Source organism: Aotus nancymaae, unplaced genomic scaffold, assembly GCF_030222135.1.
Source record: "Aotus nancymaae isolate 86718 unplaced genomic scaffold, 86718_ANA_hifiasm-v0.15.2.pri h1tg000009l, whole genome shotgun sequence".
Lineage (NCBI taxonomy): Eukaryota > Metazoa > Chordata > Mammalia > Primates > Aotidae > Aotus > Aotus nancymaae.
This window is the reverse complement of record NW_026988420.1, coordinates 16,105,414-16,129,056: the sequence shown is the minus strand read 5'-3', so window position 1 is coordinate 16,129,056 and position 23,643 is coordinate 16,105,414. Positions and strand designations below refer to the sequence as shown.

The following is a 23,643-nucleotide window of genomic DNA, read 5'->3' as shown; positions in this document are numbered from 1 at the left end:
TAGTGAGAAATAAATTTATGTTGTTTACAAATTACTCACCTTCAGTTGTTTTATTAGAGCAGAAGGAACAGACTAACACATGCAGGAAGAAATTTGAAGTATCTACACCCCACACAAAAATATTTTCAATTTCATGTACCTGTTAAGGCAGCAGCCCCTACCCTGGGCCAAGTACTTTTACTGGTCAGTTTTTATTCCCCTTCCCCACCCTGCCACCATAGCTGTGGCTCTTTTTCTTTCTTTTTAAACGTAATGTTCAGCCACTGCAAAATATAAAAACTTTTAAACAGGGTGAGCATGGTGGCTCATGCCTGTAATCCCAGCACTTTGGAAGGCCGAGGATTGATCACTTGAGTTCAACATCAGCTTAGGCAACACAGTGAGACCTCTGTTTCTATCAAAATTAAAAAAAAATTAAAAGAACTTTTGAACAATAAAAAATTTAATTAGAAAGCAATGAGCTTGGTTCTTTTGCTGTTCCCGTGGTCACCCTGACTTTTCATGCTCTATCTTCAGTGATAACGGAATATATACAGTTTCTAAGCACTGCCCACCTGCTCATTTATTAAGTAAGTGTCAATGAGATAGATCCTCAGGAATTACAATAATAGAACCATAGCACCTCATACATTTTAAAAAAATCAACTGCTAGTTTCTCTACTTGAAACTTTGCCAATTATCTCTTATTTCTTAAAATATTTAGAAAATAATCAAAATTAGATTTGCTACTGATTCTTTGTCAGGTTTATTGCATATCAGAGATATAAACTGATGTAATGCTTGAGAGATCCAATTTTTGGAAGAAAACTAAATGGTAGTTACATTTCCCATATAGATTTTTTCTCTCCTCCTAGAAAAATACACCTCAAACCATCCAGGAGGTCATTTAACAAATAAACAGGAATTCTTAACTTGGCCCAAATGCGATAAAAAAAATGAAGGAAAGAATAATGTCATCAGTTTAACTACCCAGCAGAAGTGCATTATGAAAGTATATGGCGACACCTGTAATCCTCGACCAGGGAGAGAGATCCAAGATGGCTGATCACTAGCAGCTCGGGCTCGTAGTTCCCAGTGAAAGCGCAGAGAACGAGAGGACGTCACACTTTCAGACGAATATTTGTTGCTCACGGACCAGGAGATTCCCAGTAGAGGAGCCCCACGGGTCACCAGGGCGACTCTTGTGGCTGGCGCAGCGGTTTTGCTGGCGCCTTAGCGCACCAGTTCTTGGTGCAGAGTCTGGAGATTCCCGGGCAGAAAAGCACCATCAATCTTAACACAGCTGTTTTGGCCGGCGCAGTGGATTGCTCAGATTTTGGCACTGGGAATCAACAAGTTGGATGTCTGCTCAGAGACCTAGTTAGAAAGTCGGTAATTACAAAGACAACAGACGGATAAATATATAATGAAGGGAAGAAACCAGTGTAAAAAGGTAGAGAATACTCAAAATCAGAATGCCTCTCCCTCTACAGGGGATTGCAATTCCTCATCAGTAATGGAACAAGGCTTAATAGATTACGAGTGTGTTCCAATAACAGAAGCAGGTTTCAAAACGTGAGTGATAAGAAACTTCTATGAATTAAAAGAACTTGTTCTAACCCAATGCAAAGAAACTAAGAACCTTGAAAAAAGGTTTGACGAAATGTTAACGAGAATGGACAATTTAGAGAAGAATATAAGTGAATTGATGGAGCTGAAAAACACAACACGAGAACTTTGCGAAGCATGCACAAGTTTAAACAGTCGAATTGATCAAGTAGAAGAAAGGATATCAGAAGTCGGAGAACCAGCTCAGTGAAATGAAACGAGAAGACAAGATTGGAGAAAAAAGGATGAAAAGGAATGAGCAACGTCTCCAGGAAATATGGGACTATGTGAAAAGACCTAATTTACGTTTGATAGGTGTACCTGAATGTGACGAAGAGAAGGAATCCAAGTTGGAAAATACTCTTCAGGATATCATTCAGGAAAACTTTCCCAACCTGGCAAGGCAGGGTAATATTCAACTCCAGGTAATACAGAGATCACCACAAAAATATTCTTCAAGAAGACTAACCCGAAGGCACATAATCACCAGATTTATTAGGGTTGAAATGAAGGAGAAAATACTAAGGGCAGCCAGAGAGAAAGGTCAGGTTACCCATAAAGGGAAACCTATCAGACTTAAAGCAGATCTCTCAGCAGAAACCCTACAAGCCAGAAAAGAGTGGGGACCAATATTTAACATACTTAAAGAAAAGAACTTTCAACCCAGAATTTCCTATCCAGCCAAACTAAGCTTTATGAGTGAAGGAAAAATTAAATCTTTTGCGAACAAACAAGTACTTAGAGACTTCACCACCACCAGGCCTGCTTTACAAGAGCTTCTGAAAGAAGCACTATACATATAAAGGAACAACCAATATCAGCCTTTCCAAAAATATATCAAAAAGAAAAGAGCATTAACACAATGAAAAATTTACACTAACTAATGGGCAAAACAGCCAGCTAGCATCAAATGCCAGTATTAAACTTATATATATTCTAATTGGATAAAAAGCCAAAACCCATCGGTATGCTGCATCCAGACCCATCTCACATGCAACGATACACAAAGACTCAAAACAAAGAGAAGGAGGAAGATTTATCAACCAATCAGAGAGTAAAAATAAACTAATAAACAAAAAGCAGGAGATGCAATTCTCGCCTCTGATAAAGTAGACTTTAAAGCAACAAAGAGCAAAAGAGGCAAAGAAGGACATTACATAATGGCAAAAGGATCAATGTAACAAGAAGAGCTAACGATTCTATAGATCAACGAGACAGAAAATTAACAAGGACATTCAGGACTTGAACTCAGACCCGGAACAAGTAAACTTAATAAACATTTATAGAACTCTCCACTTCAAATACACAAAACATACATTACCACCTCACACCTATTCCAAAAGTGACTACATAATCGGAAGTAAGTCACTCCTCAGTAATCGCATAGCATTTCATAGGTTTAAATGAAATATTGGTTGGCTGCTTGTTATTTTCTTCCCTTATTCCTTCCTGTCTACATCAAGTATAATTATTGGTATAAAAGAGGTTTTCAATACCAATTACTAAACTGCATTCTAGCCTGGGCAAGAAAGCAATACTCCCATTCTCTCTCTTTCTTTTTCTTCCTTTTTCTTCCTCTTCTTCATTTTTTTTCTTTCTTTCTTTCAAAAAAAAAAAAAAAAAAGAAAGTATATGGCTTTGAAGTAATATTATTTGTGTGCCTATCTAAAGCCATTATTGAAGAGCAGAGATATATACATAAAAATTTTCATGAATACAGAGATACAACATTTCTGGTTGAGGATAAAGCTATTTTCTTTCTGCATCTGCCTACATAAAAAAGAAGTTGGTTTAAAAGTGAAGTCTAGTTGGGAAGCCTGATATTAGTAAACTTCTCATTTATATTTCCATATAAAATTTATTTATATATCTGCTTTAGAAATGCCCAGGATATTGTCAAATATATTAAGTGTCTCAATTATTAATTGAAAGGAAGGTGACTGATTTTTTTTTACTGTGGTAAAGAACATACAACATTAAATTTCTATCTTAATCATTTTTAGGTGTATACTTTAGCTGTGTTAAGTATATTCACGTTGTTGTACAATCAAACTCCACCACTTTTTCATTTTGCAGAACAAACTCTTTATCTATTAAACACTAATTCTTCTTCTCCTCTACCCCAAGTCTGTGGCAATCACCTTTCCACTGTTTTTGTTTCTATGATTTTTAACTACTTTTGATACTTCATATGAGTGAAATCAGAGAGCATTTGTCCTTTTGTCACTTCCTTATTTCACTTAGTATAATGTCCTTGAGGTTTATCACATTATAGTATGTGACAGGATTTCCTATTTTTTAAAGGCTGCATCATATCCCGTCGTATGTATACACCACATTTTTCTTTATTCATTCATCTGCTGATAGACACTTGGCTATTGTGAATAATGCTACAAGAAACATGAGTGTGCAAACGTCTCTTCAAAATCTTGCTTTCAATTCTTTTGGGTATATACTGAAAGTGGGACTGCTGAATCATATGGTAATTCTATTTTTAATAGTTAAAAAAAACCTCTATGCATAAGACAGTGATTGATTTAACTTCAGTATTAGAAAAGTATTACTACCTTTAAAACTGCCTTTTTAAAAAATTATATAGTTTCAAGATTAACAGTCTCCTTTTTGCCTTGACTACCAAGAAGTTCAGAACCAAAATCAAGTCTTAATCATAAAAACTGTGCTGGTCCTTATAATCCCCATACTTGTGTTATTCTAGGTTTTACTTGGCTCTTTTGGTTGCAAGCACCTTAGCCCACTTGAAAAGAGAGGATCTACTGTAAAGAGTCAGAAGGTATAATCAGAAAAGCACTGGCCAATGAAGCTGTACTAGTTACTCTCTGTCTTGCAGGCTCAGGGCCTCCCTCCTGGTATCTCTGCTTTTTTCTGTAGGTGCAGTAATCTGCTCATATTATCCTTTGTCAACCAACTGGTCTCTTCTGATCAGCCAGCTTCTGTTCTCTCATAACTGGAGTTTGCACATAGCCATCACAAAGCACAGAGGATTTTTAGGGCAGTTAAGACTACTCTGTATGATACTGCAATGGGAGACACATGTCATTACACATTTGTCCAAACCCATAGGATGTATATCACCAAGAATGAACTCTAATTGTCACCTATGAACTATGTGTGGTAATGAGGCATTCATGATGCAGGTTCATCAGTTGTAACAAACATATTACTCTGATAGGGAATGTTGATGATGAGGAAGGCTATGTATGTGTATGGAAGGGGGTATGTGGGAAGTCTCTGTACCTTCTTCTCAATTTGCTGTGAACCTAAAACTGCTCTTAAAAAAACCCCACAAACTGTCAAATCCCATATGAATGGCTCTACGACAGACCCTCTAAGATATTTATGCCTCTTATTTATGGCTGTCTCCACACTTGAACAACCAGAGGCGTAGAACTTGCACCCTTTGGTTGTCTTTTCGTTTAAATCAGCAGTTCTCAAACTTTTGGGTCTCAGGTTATCTTTACTGCCAAAAAAACTACTAAGGGCTCTGATGTGCTTTTATTTATGTGGGTTGTATTGATTAAAATATATCGTGTTAGAAATTAAAACAGAAAAGTTTAAAATATTAATTTATTAAAATGACAATAGCAAATGTATTACATGTTAATACAAATAACAACCTATAAAAAATAACTATTTTTTACAAAACAAAAAATTTAGTGAAGAGTGGCACTGTTTTCTATTTTAGCAAATCTCATTAATGTGTAGCTTAACAGAAGACAGATCCCCATTCTGCTTCTACATACAATTGGGACATTTCTTAAAAAATAAGAGTGAAAAAGGCAAATAATATCTTAGTATTATTATGAAAATAGCTTTCATCTCACAGATCACAGTTTGAAAACTACTGGTTTCAGTGACTGACTTGACATTAGGCTTTGCTTAATCTTCATTTCAGATTCTGCAAATGTGCTACAGAGTTCAAAGAATTATTCTTGTTTGTTTATAATTATGAAAAGAGGTTTCACTGGCTACCAAACAATGGGACACTGTTTAACCCAGAAACCCAGAGGGTAGGTGCCTTTTTCCCCTCCTGTCAAATGTCTATGAGCCTAATCTTTTCTGACCACATGTATTTTTAAAAGTTGAGGGAAGGGATGCCACACATACAAATCCCCCACCAAGGCTCCGAACTCCATAAGGAAAGGAAACCCCAGGTCACATTTCTAAGACTGGCATATGCCACACTACATGGAAGCATCAGAAATAAAAGATAAAAGATAACTGGAGTTTGTGCAGCAATAGCAGCTGCTTGCCTCTCCAGATTCCAAGTTATCACCTACAAAGAGACAAATTCAGGTTTACAAACTCTTCCTATAAATTCTTCCTCAAATTCAGGTTTATACACATAACACACAAAACAAAGCAATTTCAAGGTTTCTCCACACAAGAACAGTTTAATTGTCTGGCTGCTGCCCCTCTAGTCTGCCTGGATGCTTTGCGGTTTACCTGTCATCATCTTTTCTCATCAATGGTAACATGTTTTTGTGCACTCCCACCCCCTAGTCCCCCAACACTGACTGCAAGTAACCAGATGCAGTTGGCTCCTCAATAATATCCCTCCCAAGAGGATGGAAGGGAGAAGGTAAAACAGAAAACACACACAGGTTTGGATGCAACCACTTTCAAGACTGCCTCTGGCAAATTTCAGAATCTTAAGGACAGATGCTCTTGGAAGTTATTCAGTGTGCGGGGAATATCCTGCTCATGGCCAAAATCTGAAGCCAGAACACAAAGAAAGCTGCTAGCTGAAGTATTCTATGCCCCCACCACCCTTCAGTGAAAGAGGGTGTTGTGTATTTTAAGTAACATTTACACACAATAAAAATCCTGCTGTAATATTAAATAGCAAATGACATGAGATCCGTTTAGATAGCCTAGTTGCTGGTATTTATTTTTAAAAAGAACAAATGACTTAAAACTTTTGAGAAAATTATTCTGAACAAAAAAGCTGCCTGCTGAAATTTAAAACTGCTTACACCTAACATCATGATATTTAGCCTAATGGTTAAGAGGCTGATAATTACTGCTTCTCTACTCAGGAAAGCGGCTGGTAAAAGAAGTCTGGATCTTCGGTTGTTAAGTTTTGGATCTGGTGGAGTTTTAGAGTTTGTAAGGGCTCTTAGAGATTACCTGGCACAATGATTCATTTTTTACATCGGGAAATGAAAGTGTAGAGATACTAAGGAAAAAGTCTCAGGATCAGAGGCTTACTTGGTTGCAGGCTGCATATCCCACACTTAAAATGTGGCTCTGTCTCTTGATTTTTTTATCCAGTGATCTTTTGATTCACATAAACCTCAAAGAGCCCCCTCAAAATGACATTGAAACTTAGGAGAATATTTCATTGAATCTCTATGAGCAAAGAAAAAAATTACAGTGCAAATTCTGAAGCACTCTTTCAAATTCTGTATCCTTTAATTTACTTTCAAATAATTTACTTTCAAATTCTGAAGCACTCTTCAGAAAGAGTGCTCAGTTGCTCACACCTGTAATCCCAGCACTTTGGGAGGTTGAGGCAAGTGGATCACCTGAGGTTGAGAGTTCGAGACCAGCCTGACCAACATGAAGAAACCCCATCTCTACTAAAAATACAAAAATTAGCCAGGTGTGGTGGTATATGCCTATAATCTGGGCTACTCAGGACACTGAGGCAGGAGAATCGCTTGAACCTGGGAGGCGGAGGCTGCAGTGGGCCCAGATTGCGCCATTGCACTCCAGCCTGGGCAACAAGAGCAAAACTCTGTCTCAAAAAAAAAAAAAAGGAAAAGAAAAATAAGCAGAAAGCACCACACACCACCAATGCCTCCATCATGATCCCTGTTACCCATGTCTGACACCTGGAAGCAGGACCAAATGGTCTGCCATGGACACTGGCAAAGCAGAACAGCCGCTGGCTGCAGACAGCAGCAACTGTGTACTGACTGAACACAAGCTTGGTTGGGAGTTATTTTTGCCAACTATCCCTTCTCCCCATTGAATTTCTCCTACACATCTAGCCATCAGATCCTTACCATCCTTCTTGAATCCAAGCCCCTTCCAATGAATTTTCAAGTGAACTACATTTATGTTTCGACAGTGACCTGCACATCCCCATTTCCTAGCCTTTGATCTGTCTCATTTCCCCAATCTCCATCACTTTTCAAACCTATCCTTCTGAATGGTCTGCTTTCATATAATCACCTTAGGCAGGATGGAGCTCTCCATGCTGATTTTCAAGAGACTCTGTAGCTCTTTTAGGCTATTCAACACAATCTGCATTAATCTGCATTAAATGAAAGCTATCAATGATCAGATAGTTTTATCTCTCCTTACAGATTTTGAGGAATGGAGTTCTTGTTTTCCTACTATGTCTCCCCTACATGTCCAACATTTTTCCTAATACACAATATATGAGAGGTAATCAATAAATATTAAAAATAAAGAAATAATATTCCTTGGTTTTTTAAAAAACAAAAATCAAGTCAGGATTTTAATTGTACTACTATTATAAACACTCCTGTTGTGGGGCTTTTGTACTGACTGTTACTCTGCCTTCCACACTCTTCCCCAGACAAACACTAGACTCATTCCTCCAACCTTTGAGGCTTCTGCTCAGATGGTACCTTCTCAATGAAGCCTAACCTACCAGCATCCATTCCCTCTACCTCATGCTCACATTCCTAATCCCCTTTACTCTGTTCTATTTTTCCCCATAGCATGTATCACTTCTGTGACCTTCTAACATATATAGATTATAATGTAACTTATTTATATAGAGATTACTAAATGCAACATAAACAAGGGGAGGGGTTTTTCAGCAGGGGAGGGTATATTTTGATGTATTTCAAGTACCTAGAACACTGACTAGCACATAGCAGGTGTTCAATATATATTTTAAATAAAAGTGTTATTTTAAGTTTTATATTAATTTACATAGTTCTCTATTAATATATTTTAAATATATGAAAATATTAATATATAATATACTATAAAAATATTAAGTATAATTTTTTTCAGTGATGATTACAATAAATGACTGTGACATTATTAGTGTTTTCATTTAGCTAAGCCATCAAAGAAAGATTAAACAATTTGCTCATCAATAGTAGGCTTGAAAGTAGGAACTAGATTTCTCAATTGAGGGTTCAATATTACCCACAGTAGTTTGGAATGAAAATATGTGCAATTACCAGACATTCAAATAATAAAAGAACAAAAAAAGAGAGCCTAATTGCTAAGCTATTACTTTTCCTAATCAATACTGAAAAACAGAACAGTACATACTTTTGACTCAAATCTCAGTATTAACTATGCTTTACTTCTTGGGTTAATAGAAAACACAACAATATGTTGCTTTTTCAAGCTGTTTATAACCATGGTCTCCATACTAAAATGCTATAATTATCTCTTTTTCTGGATTTAAATTGATATATTTTCAGTCCTGAACATTATTCAAACAGAAATATACATTTAGCAAGTAATGAGCACTAAAAGAAAGCCAATATTACATGTAAAACTCAATCTTATATGTGTCAAAAATGGCACACACAAGAAACCAGTTTAAAAACAATGAGTTTTTAAACATTATTGTTAAACCTGATGTGGCACATAATTGTGTAAAAAATGCTACTCTTTAATTTTAGATAAAATTAACCTTATCAAAAAGTAAGTTAAAGTTCACCTACTACTGAAATGAATACAATTTCTGCAGTGAAAACAATAATTACCACTTACTGAGGGCTTACTGAGTGCCAAGACCTTTAAACGTTACCTCATGTAATCCTCACAACCCCATGAGGCACAGAGCAACCTCAATCAACCAGGAGTAAACTGAGGAGTTTGTAAAGTTAACCAACTTGTTCATGATTATCAAGTTAGAAGATGGAAGAGCTTGAATACAGATACAGACCTTTATGGGAGCAGTTTGTACATCAACCACTACCACATCTGCTCTTGCTATATGAAGGCAAGGCATGTTAACAATCATTTCTCCCACAAACTCTGAGAAAGCTCTACCTGATAAAGGGAGGGAAGAGAATAAAACAATTGCTTCCCTATCAGATTCTTGGGAAGAAAGGGTTTCTGTAAGATGACTGGACTATAAGAATGAAGGTAAAAGGAGAATGAACTTATGGATGAAAACACAAAGGAAACTGGTTTGGCTTTTACTCATTCAAAAAAATCGCGATTCCAATTTGCACAAGGCTCTCTACTGAGTATTGGAAATGCCAATGCATGTTTTCCGACTCCAAGTTGCTCTGGCTAATGGAGATAAAGAAAACAAGGAAACTGTTATTTACTAGACACATTTGGGGACTACACCGACCCTTGAACCACGGGTTTGAACTGCACAGGTCCACTTATATATGGATTTTCTTCCACCTCTGCCACCCGAGACCAACCCCTCTTCTTTCTCAGCAGCCTGCTCAAGGTGAATAGGATAAGGATGAGGGCCTTATAATGATCCACTTCCATTTAATGAAAACATACTTCTTCTTTATGATTTTCTGTCATATTTTCTTTTCTCCAGCTTACTTTATTGTAACACTACAGTATACAATAAATATAACATACAAAACATGTGTTACCCGACTGCTTATGCTATCAGTAAGGCTTCCGGTCAACAATAGGCTATTAGCAGTTAGGTTTTTGGGCAATCATAAGTTATACTCAAATTCTCAACTGCATGAGGAGAGAGTCAGTGCCCTTAATCCCCACATTGTTCAAAGGTCAACTGTATATATACCTTACTTAATACAAAATTATACAAATGAAAGGTACATGTAATCTAATGATACATAAATACTAAAGTAGAAATTTGAACTAAGGGTTGTAAGAATTCTTACAAAGATCTTTCACCCTGTCCTGTAGTAGGGCAGGCTTCTCATAAGAATAGATTTGGGGCTTACAGCTAATTCTTGAAGGTAGGAGAGAAGTTCCATAGGGGCAGCAGGAGGTCAGTGAAGGAGAACATCTATTTTTGGTAGAGGACTGCATGTACACAGGCATGGATGTCTGAACCAAACAAGTTTGATGTTTGGTGGGAAAGTTGTGACAGGTGAGGCTGACAAAGGGGGAGAATGAAGCTTTGAGTTTCATTCTTCTAAAAGTGGTTAAGTGTCTATATACTGGGGAATGTGTATAGAACTCTGGATATCTGATGGCGGAGCAGCTAGAGGAAACTAGAGATAACAGGCAGTTTGACCAATCTAGGGCTTATTGCAACAATCCAAGCAAACCTGCAAGAGACAGAAATTTCAAAAGTACTCATGGGAATAGACAGAGAGGGCCAGAGTCTGGAGACAGCTCTGAGCTAAGTCAGCAGGCCGTGGGCACTGACACTGTGAGGTTAGAGGAAAAATGTGGGTCATATTTCTGGTTGGGGTTACTCATTGATGACATTTACTGAAGGAACAGAGAAGAGCATATTTGGGGGGAAAGAGAATTATTTCTATTTAGAATATGCTAACTGGAGTGCAGTCTCAGGCTCAGGAGAACAGAATGGGGCACTGTCTTGAGAACTGTAGGTATAGGATAATTAAGCCACAGGTTCTGCGGCTTAACTCTATTTTAACCCGAAGGTTCTGCCCTCCTGCTACGTACTCTTTTTTTTTGGTGACCTACACTTGTGGCTTAATTCACATCTAAGGCTCTGACAGAGAAAAAAGAACCAACAGAAAAATCTGGAGAGAATTCAGTGTTTACTAAACTTAAAAAACCACACCAAATACTCAACCATGATACCACTCAATCCACTGGAAGGCATCTTTTTGGCTCCTTTCTTTTCCTACCCATAACAATAGCTCTGGGCTGAAGAAGCTGCCCTAATGTTTTGACTTCTCCAATTCAGGAAACAAGCTAGACCTCCATGATTGCTACAGATGGAAATGCTGTTCTATTCTTTGTGCCAATATGGTTAGAAGTCTTTTTGCAACTGTGCAATTTGCTCCAATGAGCTTAAGGTCTAATACTGATGGTTGTCTTCCTACACTAAATGAGTATGTGTTTATAAAAATGTAAAACATTCACTGGTAACTAAGAGAAGAGTTATTCCTCCATCTGTAATGAGTAAAGCTGCAGAAGAGTGAGGTGTGGAGCCTGCATTCAAGGCTTAGTGCGGGAGGAGCAGTAAATAAACAAGGAAGGGCATATATCTCAGAAAGAAAAACTACTCAGGTTTCCACCACCCTGGGTCACTGTAGCATCCAACTGCAGCCAAGCAAAGACATACAAGCCCAGCATTTAAACCAGCACTAAACCCCAGAGACTAGAACATACTGAATACCACTCCCATCTCTGCTAATGTAAGCATCTAGCCAGCAAGGGGGCAGCCTTTTGCCAAGACTGCCTCAGATCACACAGCAGGTGGAGCAACACCAGGTGACAGCAGTTCAGCAACCACAGGGACTATAAAAGAATAACTGCCTCCTTCATGTATTTTGGCTCTTGTGAGTTCTCAAGCTTTACAGCAAAAGAATAAATGTCAGATGGTTCTCTAGAGGGTATGTTTCATGACTCTGCTGTTATCAAGGTACTCTTGAGAGGAATGCCTTCAAAGGGATTAACAGTAAAATGCCACACACCTGCCCACCTGGGCTTGAAACCTTGCAATACGAATGACAGTGATATGAGAACCATGGCTTACCTCAAGTTTGTTGTATAAAAGATAAACTCAAAGTAAAAATTGGCAAAATATTTGTATATACAGAAAATATTCCCAAATGTCTAGATGGAAATGGTTAAGAAAATAATTTTGATACCAACAAGACTGATTACTATTGTTGATTTTAAAAGTTGTAGGACCACAGATAGGTCTCCGGACATTGATCCATAAAATCCAAATTCCTAAAGGAATAGAAAGCAATTTAACCCTTAATGGCTTACAACTTTTCCTTCTTCCACATTCTCAATCCACTAAAATAAGGGAGTCACTTGTGATGACAAATTTGCTACATCTTCTCCAGTCATCCATTCAAAGCATCTTCAGTACTCTGCACATCTCTCCAAGCCCAACTCCTTTTCTTGAGGATGATGAAGATTGAAATGGCAACAACTTGGAATAAGAAACTCTTTTGCAGAAAAAAATAGTGTCTGACAGTCCATGTTTTTGCAGATCACTGGTAAATTACTGTGATTCAGCAGCAAAGACTGAAGATGGGGCAAGAAGCATGTTGAATCATCCTAAGGAATATGCCATAACTAAGACATTTCCTCCCTTTGGAACTGGCCCACTAAATGCTCATGACATAGACTTTAACCAAGGCTTCCCAGTTACTGTAAATGGGGGATGCTGCTACTGATGATGATGACAATGACACTGACAGGAGCTAATATTTACGAAGCATTTGATATATACTGCGACTGTTCTAAGAGCTTTCCATATATTATGTCAGATAGTCCTGATAACAACCCTATAAAATAGATACAATCATTATTCCCATTTTACAGATAAGAAAACTGAGATACAGAGAGTAAAGCAACTCGCCCAGAGTGGTACAACCTGAGGGAGTAGAGGCAATCTGATTCCAGGGCCTGTGCTCTTAACCTCTATATAATATCAACTCAATAAACTATATTCATTCATTTATTGACTCATTAATTCAGTCTACAAATATTTACAGAGCATTTAAAACTCATGGACATTGTACTGGGTGCCAGATTGTAACAGAGTCAAGTGCACCCAGTCCCTTCCCTGTGGAGTTTATGCTGAATATATGTGATCATTAAAATAATTACATTAGTGATTATTCCAGGGGAAAGAAATTATTTAGATATAAAGTTCCTGGGACAAAGGGAAAGTAGCTTGGAACATAATACCCTCATCAGTTCCGAGCCATTGCCCTTCTAAAGTGTAGATGTGCTGTGTTGATGTGGCCAAGATAACTCCTGCAGATAGTGTATAAATGATTTCAATCCAGCACCCACTCTACTGAATCTCTTCAGTAACTAATTCAAAACACAGAGCAATCTGGGTGATCGTATGGGTATTCACGCTACAGAATTGGTCTAAAAGTTGGTTCAAGAAGGCCTTTGAAAGTTCACAACTGCAATGGAAGTGCCACAAATTAATCTCAGGTCAAAAAATGCTCTTGGCATCTGTATTCACGACTGCTTGATCAAATTTTTAGACAAAATGTAGGTGCTGAGCAGAAGATGACAGAGCTACATGTACAATGACATACCTGAGGGAGAAGGTTAGTTTTTGAGAGGTCTTTGAGCCACACAAATATCAAGGGCACACTAACTCCTACAATATAACAAGGGTTTTCTCTGATAAAACCACCTTCAGCAAATGATATTAAATGAATAAATAGTAAGTGGACTGTCAGCACCCTAAGACTATTTTCCTGCTAAGCATAGCTCCACACCTATAGTATTAAAATATGCATATTTTCATATTTTACATATGAAATAATATGTGTAAATTCACTGTAACTTAGCACAAACTCAGAAGAAAATGGCTGCTTAACATTGTATAAAATAAACTCCTCACATTAGGAAGTCCAGTGATTCAGAATGATAAAATGACTCAGAAATGCTGGTCTTCTGTGATAGAAACCATGGTATAATGACAGAATCATAAATAATGGCAGGATTATGTAACAGTTTAAAAGGAAGAGACCCCATAGATTCCAGGCCCAGATTTCTCTGAACACAGAACTTCCTGAAATTTTCTTCAAATTCACCTTCTCTACCCTCATGATTAGGATATTATTCATAAATGGTATCACACTAGAAATCCTGGAAAACAGAAAATTCCAGAAGCAACATCAATTCTTCTGTAAGTACAAAACTTGGAATGCATCATGATGACTGAACAAGAGAAAGTCAACTATTACACTGCTGTTTTGAAGCTGATTAAGATGAAAATTTTCAAGACTTTCTCTCCAGCAGGAGTGAACTAACTGTACAGTCAACTTGCTTGGGTACAGCTGAAATGCTTTATTCAGAGGCCACTTGTCATCGCTGTAGAACATGCTCTTATCATTTGGGTTCAGTTCCCCATAGGCTCATTATAATCCATGGTAATAACTCATCCAAAACATCTTGTTAAATTAAATGCTGAAAATCCACCCCCCACTCACTGACCCTACACACATTTTTAAAAAGTGGCTGGATGCACAGAATAACACAAGCTCACTCCTAATTCATTAGTGAATATCCTAGGGCAATTCCTTGCAGCTGGGCTGTCCTACTTGTATGAAGAAATTGGCCTGGTATAATACAAAGAAAATTTGTCTAGGGCTCAGGGAAGTCCTAGCTCTGCCACCATTATCCTGCCATGGGACCTATTCAAGGTATCACTTAATCTAGAAGAGAGTGGCATTAGCTGCAGAAGAAGGTCCCTTTCAATTATATTTTCTTATCTCCCACAACAGGATTTTGAACCATCTTCTTATAATATCCTTGGATACTTCTTCCTGAAGACATCATGTCTCACATTGAGAAAACCGTTTTAGCACTGTTAGGGAAACACAGTAGATACAATATTACCAGGTGTACTGACTTAAATAATATCCTCTCAAAATTCATGTCCACCCAGAATCTCAGAATGTGATCTTATTTGGGAAATAAGGTATTTGCAAGATGTAACTAAAACAAGATCATACGGGATTGGGGGAGACCTAAATCCAATGACTGGTGTCTTCGTAAGAAGGTCACGTGGAGCCAGGCAGAGTGGCTCACACCTGTAATCCCAGCTACTTGGGAGGCTAAGGTGGGAGGATCCCTTGAGCCTAGGAATTCAAGACCAGTCCAGGCAACACAGTGACACCCCATCTATGAAAAAAAAAATCCAAAAACATTAGCCAGGTGTGGTGGTGCATATCTACAGTCCCAGCTACTTGGAAGGCAGAGGCGGGAAGATCACTTGAGCCCAGGACTTTGAGGCTGTAGTAAGGTATGATCGTGCTGCTGCACTCGAGCCTGAGCAATAAAGCAAAACCCTGTTTCTAAAACAAACAAACAAACATCCATGAAATGAGCCAAGCATGCTGGTGCACACCTATAGCCCCATTTCCTCTGGAGGCTGAGGTGGGAAGATCACTTGAGTCCAGGAGTTCAAGGCTGCAGTGAGCCATGATTGCACACCACTGCTCTTTGGTGTGGGCAACAGAAAGAGACTCCATGTTTTGTTTTGTTTGTTTTAAAGGAGTCCATGTGAAGTCACAGAGACATAGAAAGGAAGGCAATGTGAAGATGCAGGCAAGGACTGGAGTGACACATTCACAAGCCAAGGAATGCCAAGGATTGCTAGCAACCACTAGAAGCTAGGAAAAAGCAAAGAAGAATGCTCTACAGCCATCAGAAGGAGCATGGCCCCCCTGACACACTGATTTCAGACTGCAGGCTCCAGAACCGTGAGAGAAAAACTGCTATTTGAAGCCACCCAATCTGTGGTACTGTTATGGAAGCCCTAGGAAACTAAGATACCAGGTAACTCACATGAACTATATACTATAAGAGTATAATAATCACAATCACAAGAACTACCAAAACAACAACAAATCCATACAGTCAATATCATTGACTTTTATACAATAATCATCATTCTGAATGCTGACCATTTATCGATCAATCTTCTCATCCCAATCAAATTTCCCATAACACATACATGAGATTAATCTTCAGAGAACAGAGATTTTTTATCATTTTAAGTCCTTTTTCAAAAAACCTTCAATGACCATGCATTTATCTTAGCAAGATATTAATAAAACTTCTGGCTCCCTATAAGTTTTGATGAAGAAGAAAATAAGTATTTGTAAAGATATATACATCCACCCTATACTATCCTAGCAATTATTCAGTAGGGTTGGTGAAAATTAGTTTAATGGAAATGCTTTACTGCTGTGTTGATATTTCCTCATCAGTCAATTATCCCCTTTAAATATGGTATGAAGTCTTAGAGCAGGATTGGGAGAATCTTCCATATTACGAATCCAGTTCCTTTACCTTACATAATGCTTAGCACTCATCCTGAATCAAGGCTTTCAGGATATCCTATTAATCCTCTTACCAAATTGGTTTATTTCTCTCCAAACATCTTTGGTCCTTTGGCACCTCCATGGTTTTGGGTTTTTTTCCCCCTACTCCATTAACTTTGTCCGAAATACCTTACTTTCCTATCTTCAGCTAATCCAATCCTAGCCAGTCTTCTAAATCCAGTTCACATCCAGTCTCCAGGGAGCCATCCTAGACCATTATCTCCCCACTGTCTTCTGACATCACCGCTTTGCCAGCACCACACTCATTGGTGTACTGGTACTTCTGCGATTATTTGTTTACTTCGCGTTACTTATTCCATAACTTCATTATTCATTTTAACTCCCTAACTGAAAAATAAACACTTTGAGAACAGAAGCCACACTATGTTAGAATTGAGCATAACCTTTTGTACAGAGTTGATATTCAAATATTTGTTAGTTGGCTAGAATACATGAGACATAAAAATGGAAAGTTTGAAGTTTTACTTCAGCATGAATAGCATTAGCACAATCTGACTAACTTCTCTATTAAAACAGAAAACATTTCTGAAAAAGCTCAAGATAAATTAAACTATTGGCATAAATTTTTCCCCTACAGAAGGTCATTCTATTTTGAAAAACATTTTGAATGGTAAAAGAATTGTACAAATAAGCTATCTCAGAATTTAAGCAAGTGCTTATTACAATCAGCTATATTAAATAATAATAGTGCTTGTACTTTAATCAATAAACTATTTAACAAATTATTCATTGAGTTCCCGATTTGTACAAGGAGTCACAATAAGATCTATCAGGAAGAGAGATGAATAAAAGACTGGTCAACTCTTCAACACCCAACAGTTTAATGGAAGAGACAGACTTAAAAACACTTCACAAGCAGAATTTAAATACACAATACAACATAGCTAACCTACTGAGTACCATGTGTGATTAATTTCCATTGGTAGGGCTCAGGAACCACTGTCAAAAATAAAAATACAAACAAAAAGATAACATTTGAATGAGGTGGGAAAAATAATTACAACTTTGTAGACCAAGATGGCAGAGACGGATTCTGGGCTGTATGATCAGAAAGAGCAAAAGGCAGAGACAGGAAAATTTACTCTCACCCCATATCTTTAGCTTCTCTTAGTAGGTGACCTCGCCTGCTAGCTCACAGGAAAAAGTAAAAGGCATTCCTCTCCTGTATCCCAAAACTGAATGACATTCCTCTCTCCTTTCCTTCTCTCTCAACTGTCCCCATTCTTTCCCACAGCTAACTTTCCCACATTATTCAGGACCCTCTTGCTGCTTGTCTCCTACCAGACCCTGCTCCACTGCTCACGCTCTCCCTCCTCCTGCTCTTTGTGGCCACATTTTTGAAAGAATGGTCTCTATGTCTTATCTCTACTTCATCTCTAATTCACTACTTAGCTGCATACGTTTGCCTCTTATATCTTACAAAATGTGTTTTTTATTCAGTAAAATCAAGTGAAATAATGATGTTACTTTCTGATTCACACTTTCTTAGTTTTAAAATAAGTTAACCACTATTTCTTCTTAAAATTTATTGGCTATATTCGGGAAACAGAGAATATATAGTCTCTGACTAGGATTTCTCATGTCTAAAAAGTAAATTATTAAACAGCTGAGACTAAGTATTTTCAGTAAAGAGCCTGCTATTGTAGTGATCAGTGAGAATTCTGAACCTTAAACATGCTGTTCTGTCAGTGTATCTTTTGCTAACTTAGAACTTGTTCTAATTCTGTAGATGAGAAGAGGTGGGGTGTGTAACTCATCTTCCTCAACAGTACAAAGGTGGTACTTTTAAGGAAATTATTTCATATAAGCTAGGGTCCTCAATCTTTTTCAGAAGACTGAAGTAAGTTAAGGTTTGATATCTCAACCGTATACTGACATACTTGAAAAGATAGGCCCTGATTCATATTCTGCTTCTCTGGCAGTTTCATTTACTAAAGGTCAAATAATGGCTAAGGTGGTTTCTCCTCTTACATACAATAAATAGCTAGAATTCTCCATAACTTACTTTGCTCATCTTTCTTGCCTTCAAAGCCAAATTTATCAGTATCCATTAACCACCTACACTGATTTCAAAACTGCAACAAACCACTCCTATGTTATATATAAACCTAAGTCTTTTCACGGACAGTGAGCGTAATGAACACTATCCTATAACTGTTGGGTAATGGAGGGATCTCAGCTCATCTTTTCAGATTTTCTTTGCAATGAACACTTTAGAAGTCCACTGAATAATCCAATGATTTCCCTTTATCTTTTAAAAATAAATTTATCTCATACACACTCCTCCTTTTTAAAATGGCTCTCCTTAGACAACTTTGTATCATAAACTTCTATCCACCTGAGAAACAGAGTTTACAGATCTACCAAATGTATTGAATATTACAGAAATTTCATAAATATCTGTCAATAGGTTGATTTATATTTAACAATATTATTAATAGTCCCAAAAAGGCCATCAAGCAAATGTTTTGACTAAAGATCAAATAGAAAATTTTAGACCCAGTAACATTTGTAGGGGCTGGGGCAAGATTACAAATAGAGGCCCACGTTCCATGTTTACATATTTAAAAGTTACAAGTCCAGTTGAACTAGTAAATAAAATATGGTCTCATCTTCCAATCTTGACAAATACACTTATCACCAGCTGTAGGTACAGGTTCAAATTTAGAATTCTTAGACTCCTTGAAGTTCCATGCCACATTGTGGTGACACTGGGGTTAGCCTACTCCCTTCTCTTTTTGTTCCCCAGTTTTGTCAAGACCTTGAGAGGCCTTGCACTCAAGTGTGGACATCCTGTCTACCGCAAACTGCTACCTCTTTGCCACCTCTCAGGCCTAAAAGCATACTCACTGGTTTTATCTAAGGACAGATCCAGGAAAAAGGCCAGTGAAGACTTTGGAAGCAGATTCTAAGCAGCTTGGGGGCAGGAAATTCCAGAGTCTTGGTAGGGGGAGGATAAGGTGGGAGAGAGGGAGGACTTGGGCGGATCACATCCCCTTGGCCCCTCAGATCCTTCACCCTATGGGAAAGTGTGAACAAAACAGGGCCTTCTAATTCATGGGTTCTGAAGCAGGACTTCTCTCGCCCAGGACTAAAAGCAATGCTGGATAATTTACCAAATGGAGAATTTACCAGATCAGTCACGTTACTGTTAATATACTAGTTGAAACATAATATGTAGAAAGATTAAGCAGGTAAATAAAACCCAAAATTCCAATCTTTAATCACTTTAGTTCCTCCAACATCTGTAATCAAAGGGTCTAATATTTATGTGGATCTACTCTATAGACTAAATCTAGACTCCGTGCGGTTTTCACAAATTCATACAAATTTACGGAATTCTATTCAGATGCTAGATGGAGCTGAAAAAAAAACAAGAAGCAGAAGGAAGAGAGAAAGAACACAGAGTATCAAAGACAAGATCAGACATGCAGACATAAGGGAAAGCATTTTCCTCCTGTTCAGTTGCTTACGTGGCAAAGCTTAAGGCACCATGATTAACTGTCTGATTAAAGCCGCTAGTATCACAGCTTGCTCTCGCTAATGCAGATTCATGAAGTTTACTCACTGGCCTCTGAATGCCCCCATCCTAGCCACTGTGTACAGGGTAGGTCAAGCTGAACTTTGTCAGCACTTAAGTGGATACTGATAAGAGCTCTCCCTATATTAGAATCTCTTACCTCAACATAATTTGCTATGCTGCAATTTTCACTCTACTTAGCAAGAAAATTATTCTGTTAATTTGAAAAAACTAATAAATACATATACATACTCCACAGGAAGGGAAGTATTTCAACTGGAAATCTTATTTATGTGTACTTACTGAGATTGTACCATTGTCTAGACCTATGGACAGTCTTCTTGTTTCCGGGTTAAAAGACATGCATGAACATGGAGCTGAAAGAAATGAACATGTTGATGAAATTAACAAAACCATGATTCTCATCGATTCAGGCGTGCCTAACTAGCTAAAAGTGTGGAGCTGTATTTTCCCCACTATCTCCTGGAAAACATTTAACACTCACTCACCAAAAAATAAAAACAGTAATTTTACAGCCACCCCATAGTTGTTGAGTTATCCTTTTAATGAATATAACAAGATATTCTCAAACTGGACAAGTTCCAAGGGGCTTGGTCTTGGTTGGTTCTGTCAGTATGGAGTCTAAACTTGCTTGACTAGATTAACAATACTTTGTGCTGTGTAATGTTTCTGTTACCACTCTCTCTGTACCACTCCAATTCCATCTTAAATAGAAATAACCTATCCTTTCTGAACTAGACAAACAAAAGAAAGATCTTATTATCCCTCCACCCTCCACACCCACATACAGACACATACACACATGAGTATAGAGTCTATTTTTTGATTCAGAATTGATTTGGGGTGTGTGAATTAACAGGAGTTTTTTGCTCTTGGCCTTTGACGGTATGCTGGAGTCTGCTGATTAAAAATGGCTGAGGTGGATTTGTCTCAATCTAAAAAAGAACCAACTCATCATAGGGCTAGACACTGTAGGAAAGAGATCAGGTGAGTCAGTACACCCAGGACTGATCTGGGTCTCCCTGTTCCGCAAGACTGACTGCCTGAGGACATCTGGGCCTAAGTAAATTAGGTATGCTTGGAAGCCATGTGTGGTCAACAAGTGCTTACTACACATTCAGCTCCTACACCCCTGCCTTCTCAATCTATGTTTGCTCATAAAAATGGAGTCCTTTGACAATGTACTCAATACTGAAATATTTGATAGTTATTCTAAAAAGTCCAACACAGTTTTTATATGTCTCCCTTCATATTCACAGAAGCCACATAGATCATGAACTACCTATTACCATAATCACAATCAGCATCAAATATTTTTATTCCTACTTTTCACAGTTATGATTAGATGTTTTACCCAAGGTAACATAGGAAACAGTTGGAAAAGGTTCAAAGACATCATTCAAACATACAGTCCCATTTTCAAACAACCAACTTAGATTATTTTTAAACTAGAAAAGAACTTCAAGTTCTACTGACAGCCACTTCATAAACATATCACTTAGTAACATATTTTTCACTCTCTATAAAAGGGCCCTGAATAAAACAACAAAAAGATCTTCTAAACTGAAATTTAGCTTTTTCTCATTTTCTATCATGATATATTCAGAAAATAAAAACATACTAAAAAGAATTTCCCCCTAAAACTTCTACCAGTACAACAGACTTCTTCCTACTTGGCTACAAAATAAAACCAGATTCCCAAGAGTACACTGCTGAAAACAGCAATCAAATGATATTTAATATACTGCCCTAAGAAAGTCAGTTTTATTGCCCTTGACCTATAAACTATGTTGGCACAATTTCCATACAACACTAAGATGCCAGGTCTCAAAATCCCATAACGTGTGCAGAATTAAAATCTAATAATTTCATGGAAAATTATCATGTTAGCTGAAAAAATTCTAAAGAAAAAAATACACTGTGATTACAACTGTGTAAAGTACATACACACATAAAAGTACAGTATATATAAAAAAACTATTCTTGTGTTCAAGTGATAAGATTATTTCTATAACACTGTCTTTACTCTTATTTTGCTATTCCTGTTAAAATGAATTTCAAGTATGTCACAATTTATGAAGCCATAAGTATGAGTATATGAAGCAAAACTCTATTTCAGCCCCAAGGGGCTAGTGATTAGCTAGGAACAACCTTATCATTTAGCTGCCCACTTGACCATCTGAAAGTACTTCCTGTGAAATACCATAGGATTTTCACAAAGGATGACACAAACAAATGAAAACATATAACTGGATATGTCCAGTTATGCTATAATTAGAAAATCCACTGAACTTTGAATGCAATTTAAAATACTTTTATACAAAAAGCATAGGCTACTCTTAGATCTTCATTGCCATTCCTTTATTCCTTGTTTTTTCCTCCAATTTCCTATATTTTTTGTTATTCTTTCAAGAAAATTTAGAATGCTTACCATGTTGAAGGCCTGTCCTACAACAATATATAAGGTATTATTGCTGCCATCAAAAAATAAAAAAAAATTATACATTGTGAAACCAACTGTATATAGAAACTGTAAGACAGTTTCACCCTGTTGGTTCAAATCATTTTATGCATAGTAAGAAACACCACCAGAATTAAAAGCAAAGGACTATTCCTGTAATAAATGAATTCAGCAAAGTTTCAAGATACAAAATTAATGTATATAAATCAGTAGCTCTGCTATACACCAACAATGACTAAGCTAAGAATCAAATCAAGAACTCAACCTCTTTTACAGTAGCTGCAAAAAGTAAAATAAAATATTTGGGATACCTAACCAAGGAGGTGCAAGATCTCTACAAGGAAAACTACAAAACAATGCTGGAAGACATCATAGATGACACAAACAAATGAAAACACATCCCATGCTCATGGGTGGGTAGAATCAATATTGTGAAAATCCCCATACTGCCAAAAGCAATCTACAAATTCAATGCAATTCCCATTAAAATACCATCATCATTCTTCACAGAACTAGGAAAAACAATTCTAAAAGTTATATGGAACCAAAAAAGAGCCCACATAGCCAAAACAAGACTAAGCAAAAAGAACAAATCTTAAGGAATCACATTACTCAACTTCAAACTATATATATGGTCATAGTCACCAAAACAGCATGGTACTGGTATTAAAACAGGCACACAGATAAATGCAACAGAAAAGAGAACCCAGAAATAAATCCAAATACTTACAGCCAACTGATCTTTGATAAAGCAAACAAAAACAAAGTGGGGAAAGGACACCCTATTCAACAAATGGTGCTGGGATAACTGGTAAGTCTCATGTAGAAGAATGAAGAATGAAACTGGATCATCATCTTTTACCTTATACAAAAATCAACTCAAGATGAACCAAAGACTTAAATCTAAGACTGAAACCATAAAAATTCTAGACAATAATATTGGAAAATCTTTCTAGACGTTGGCTTAGGCAAAGACTTCACAACCAAGAAACTAAAAGCAAATGCAGGTTGACTGCGGTGGCTCATGCCTGTAAACCCGGCACTTTGGGAGG

At 37.3% G+C, this 23,643-nt stretch overlaps 1 protein-coding gene across 5 annotated transcripts in view; it reads right to left on the bottom strand.

The window, feature by feature from the left end:
• WDFY2 (WD repeat and FYVE domain containing 2) overlaps positions 1 to 23,643 on the bottom strand; it is a 197,072-nt gene that overhangs the window by 76,426 nt on the left and 97,003 nt on the right. For all 5 annotated transcript variants that reach the window (XR_002479204.2, XR_010341648.1, XR_010341649.1 and 2 more), the window contains exon 3: positions 20,413 to 20,486. Coding sequence is in view for 1 of the 5 variants with exons in the window: in XM_021674546.2 (XP_021530221.1) it covers positions 20,413 to 20,486 (74 nt within the window). In the remaining 4 variants the exon portion in view is untranslated. The remainder of the gene's footprint in view (positions 1 to 20,412; positions 20,487 to 23,643) is intronic.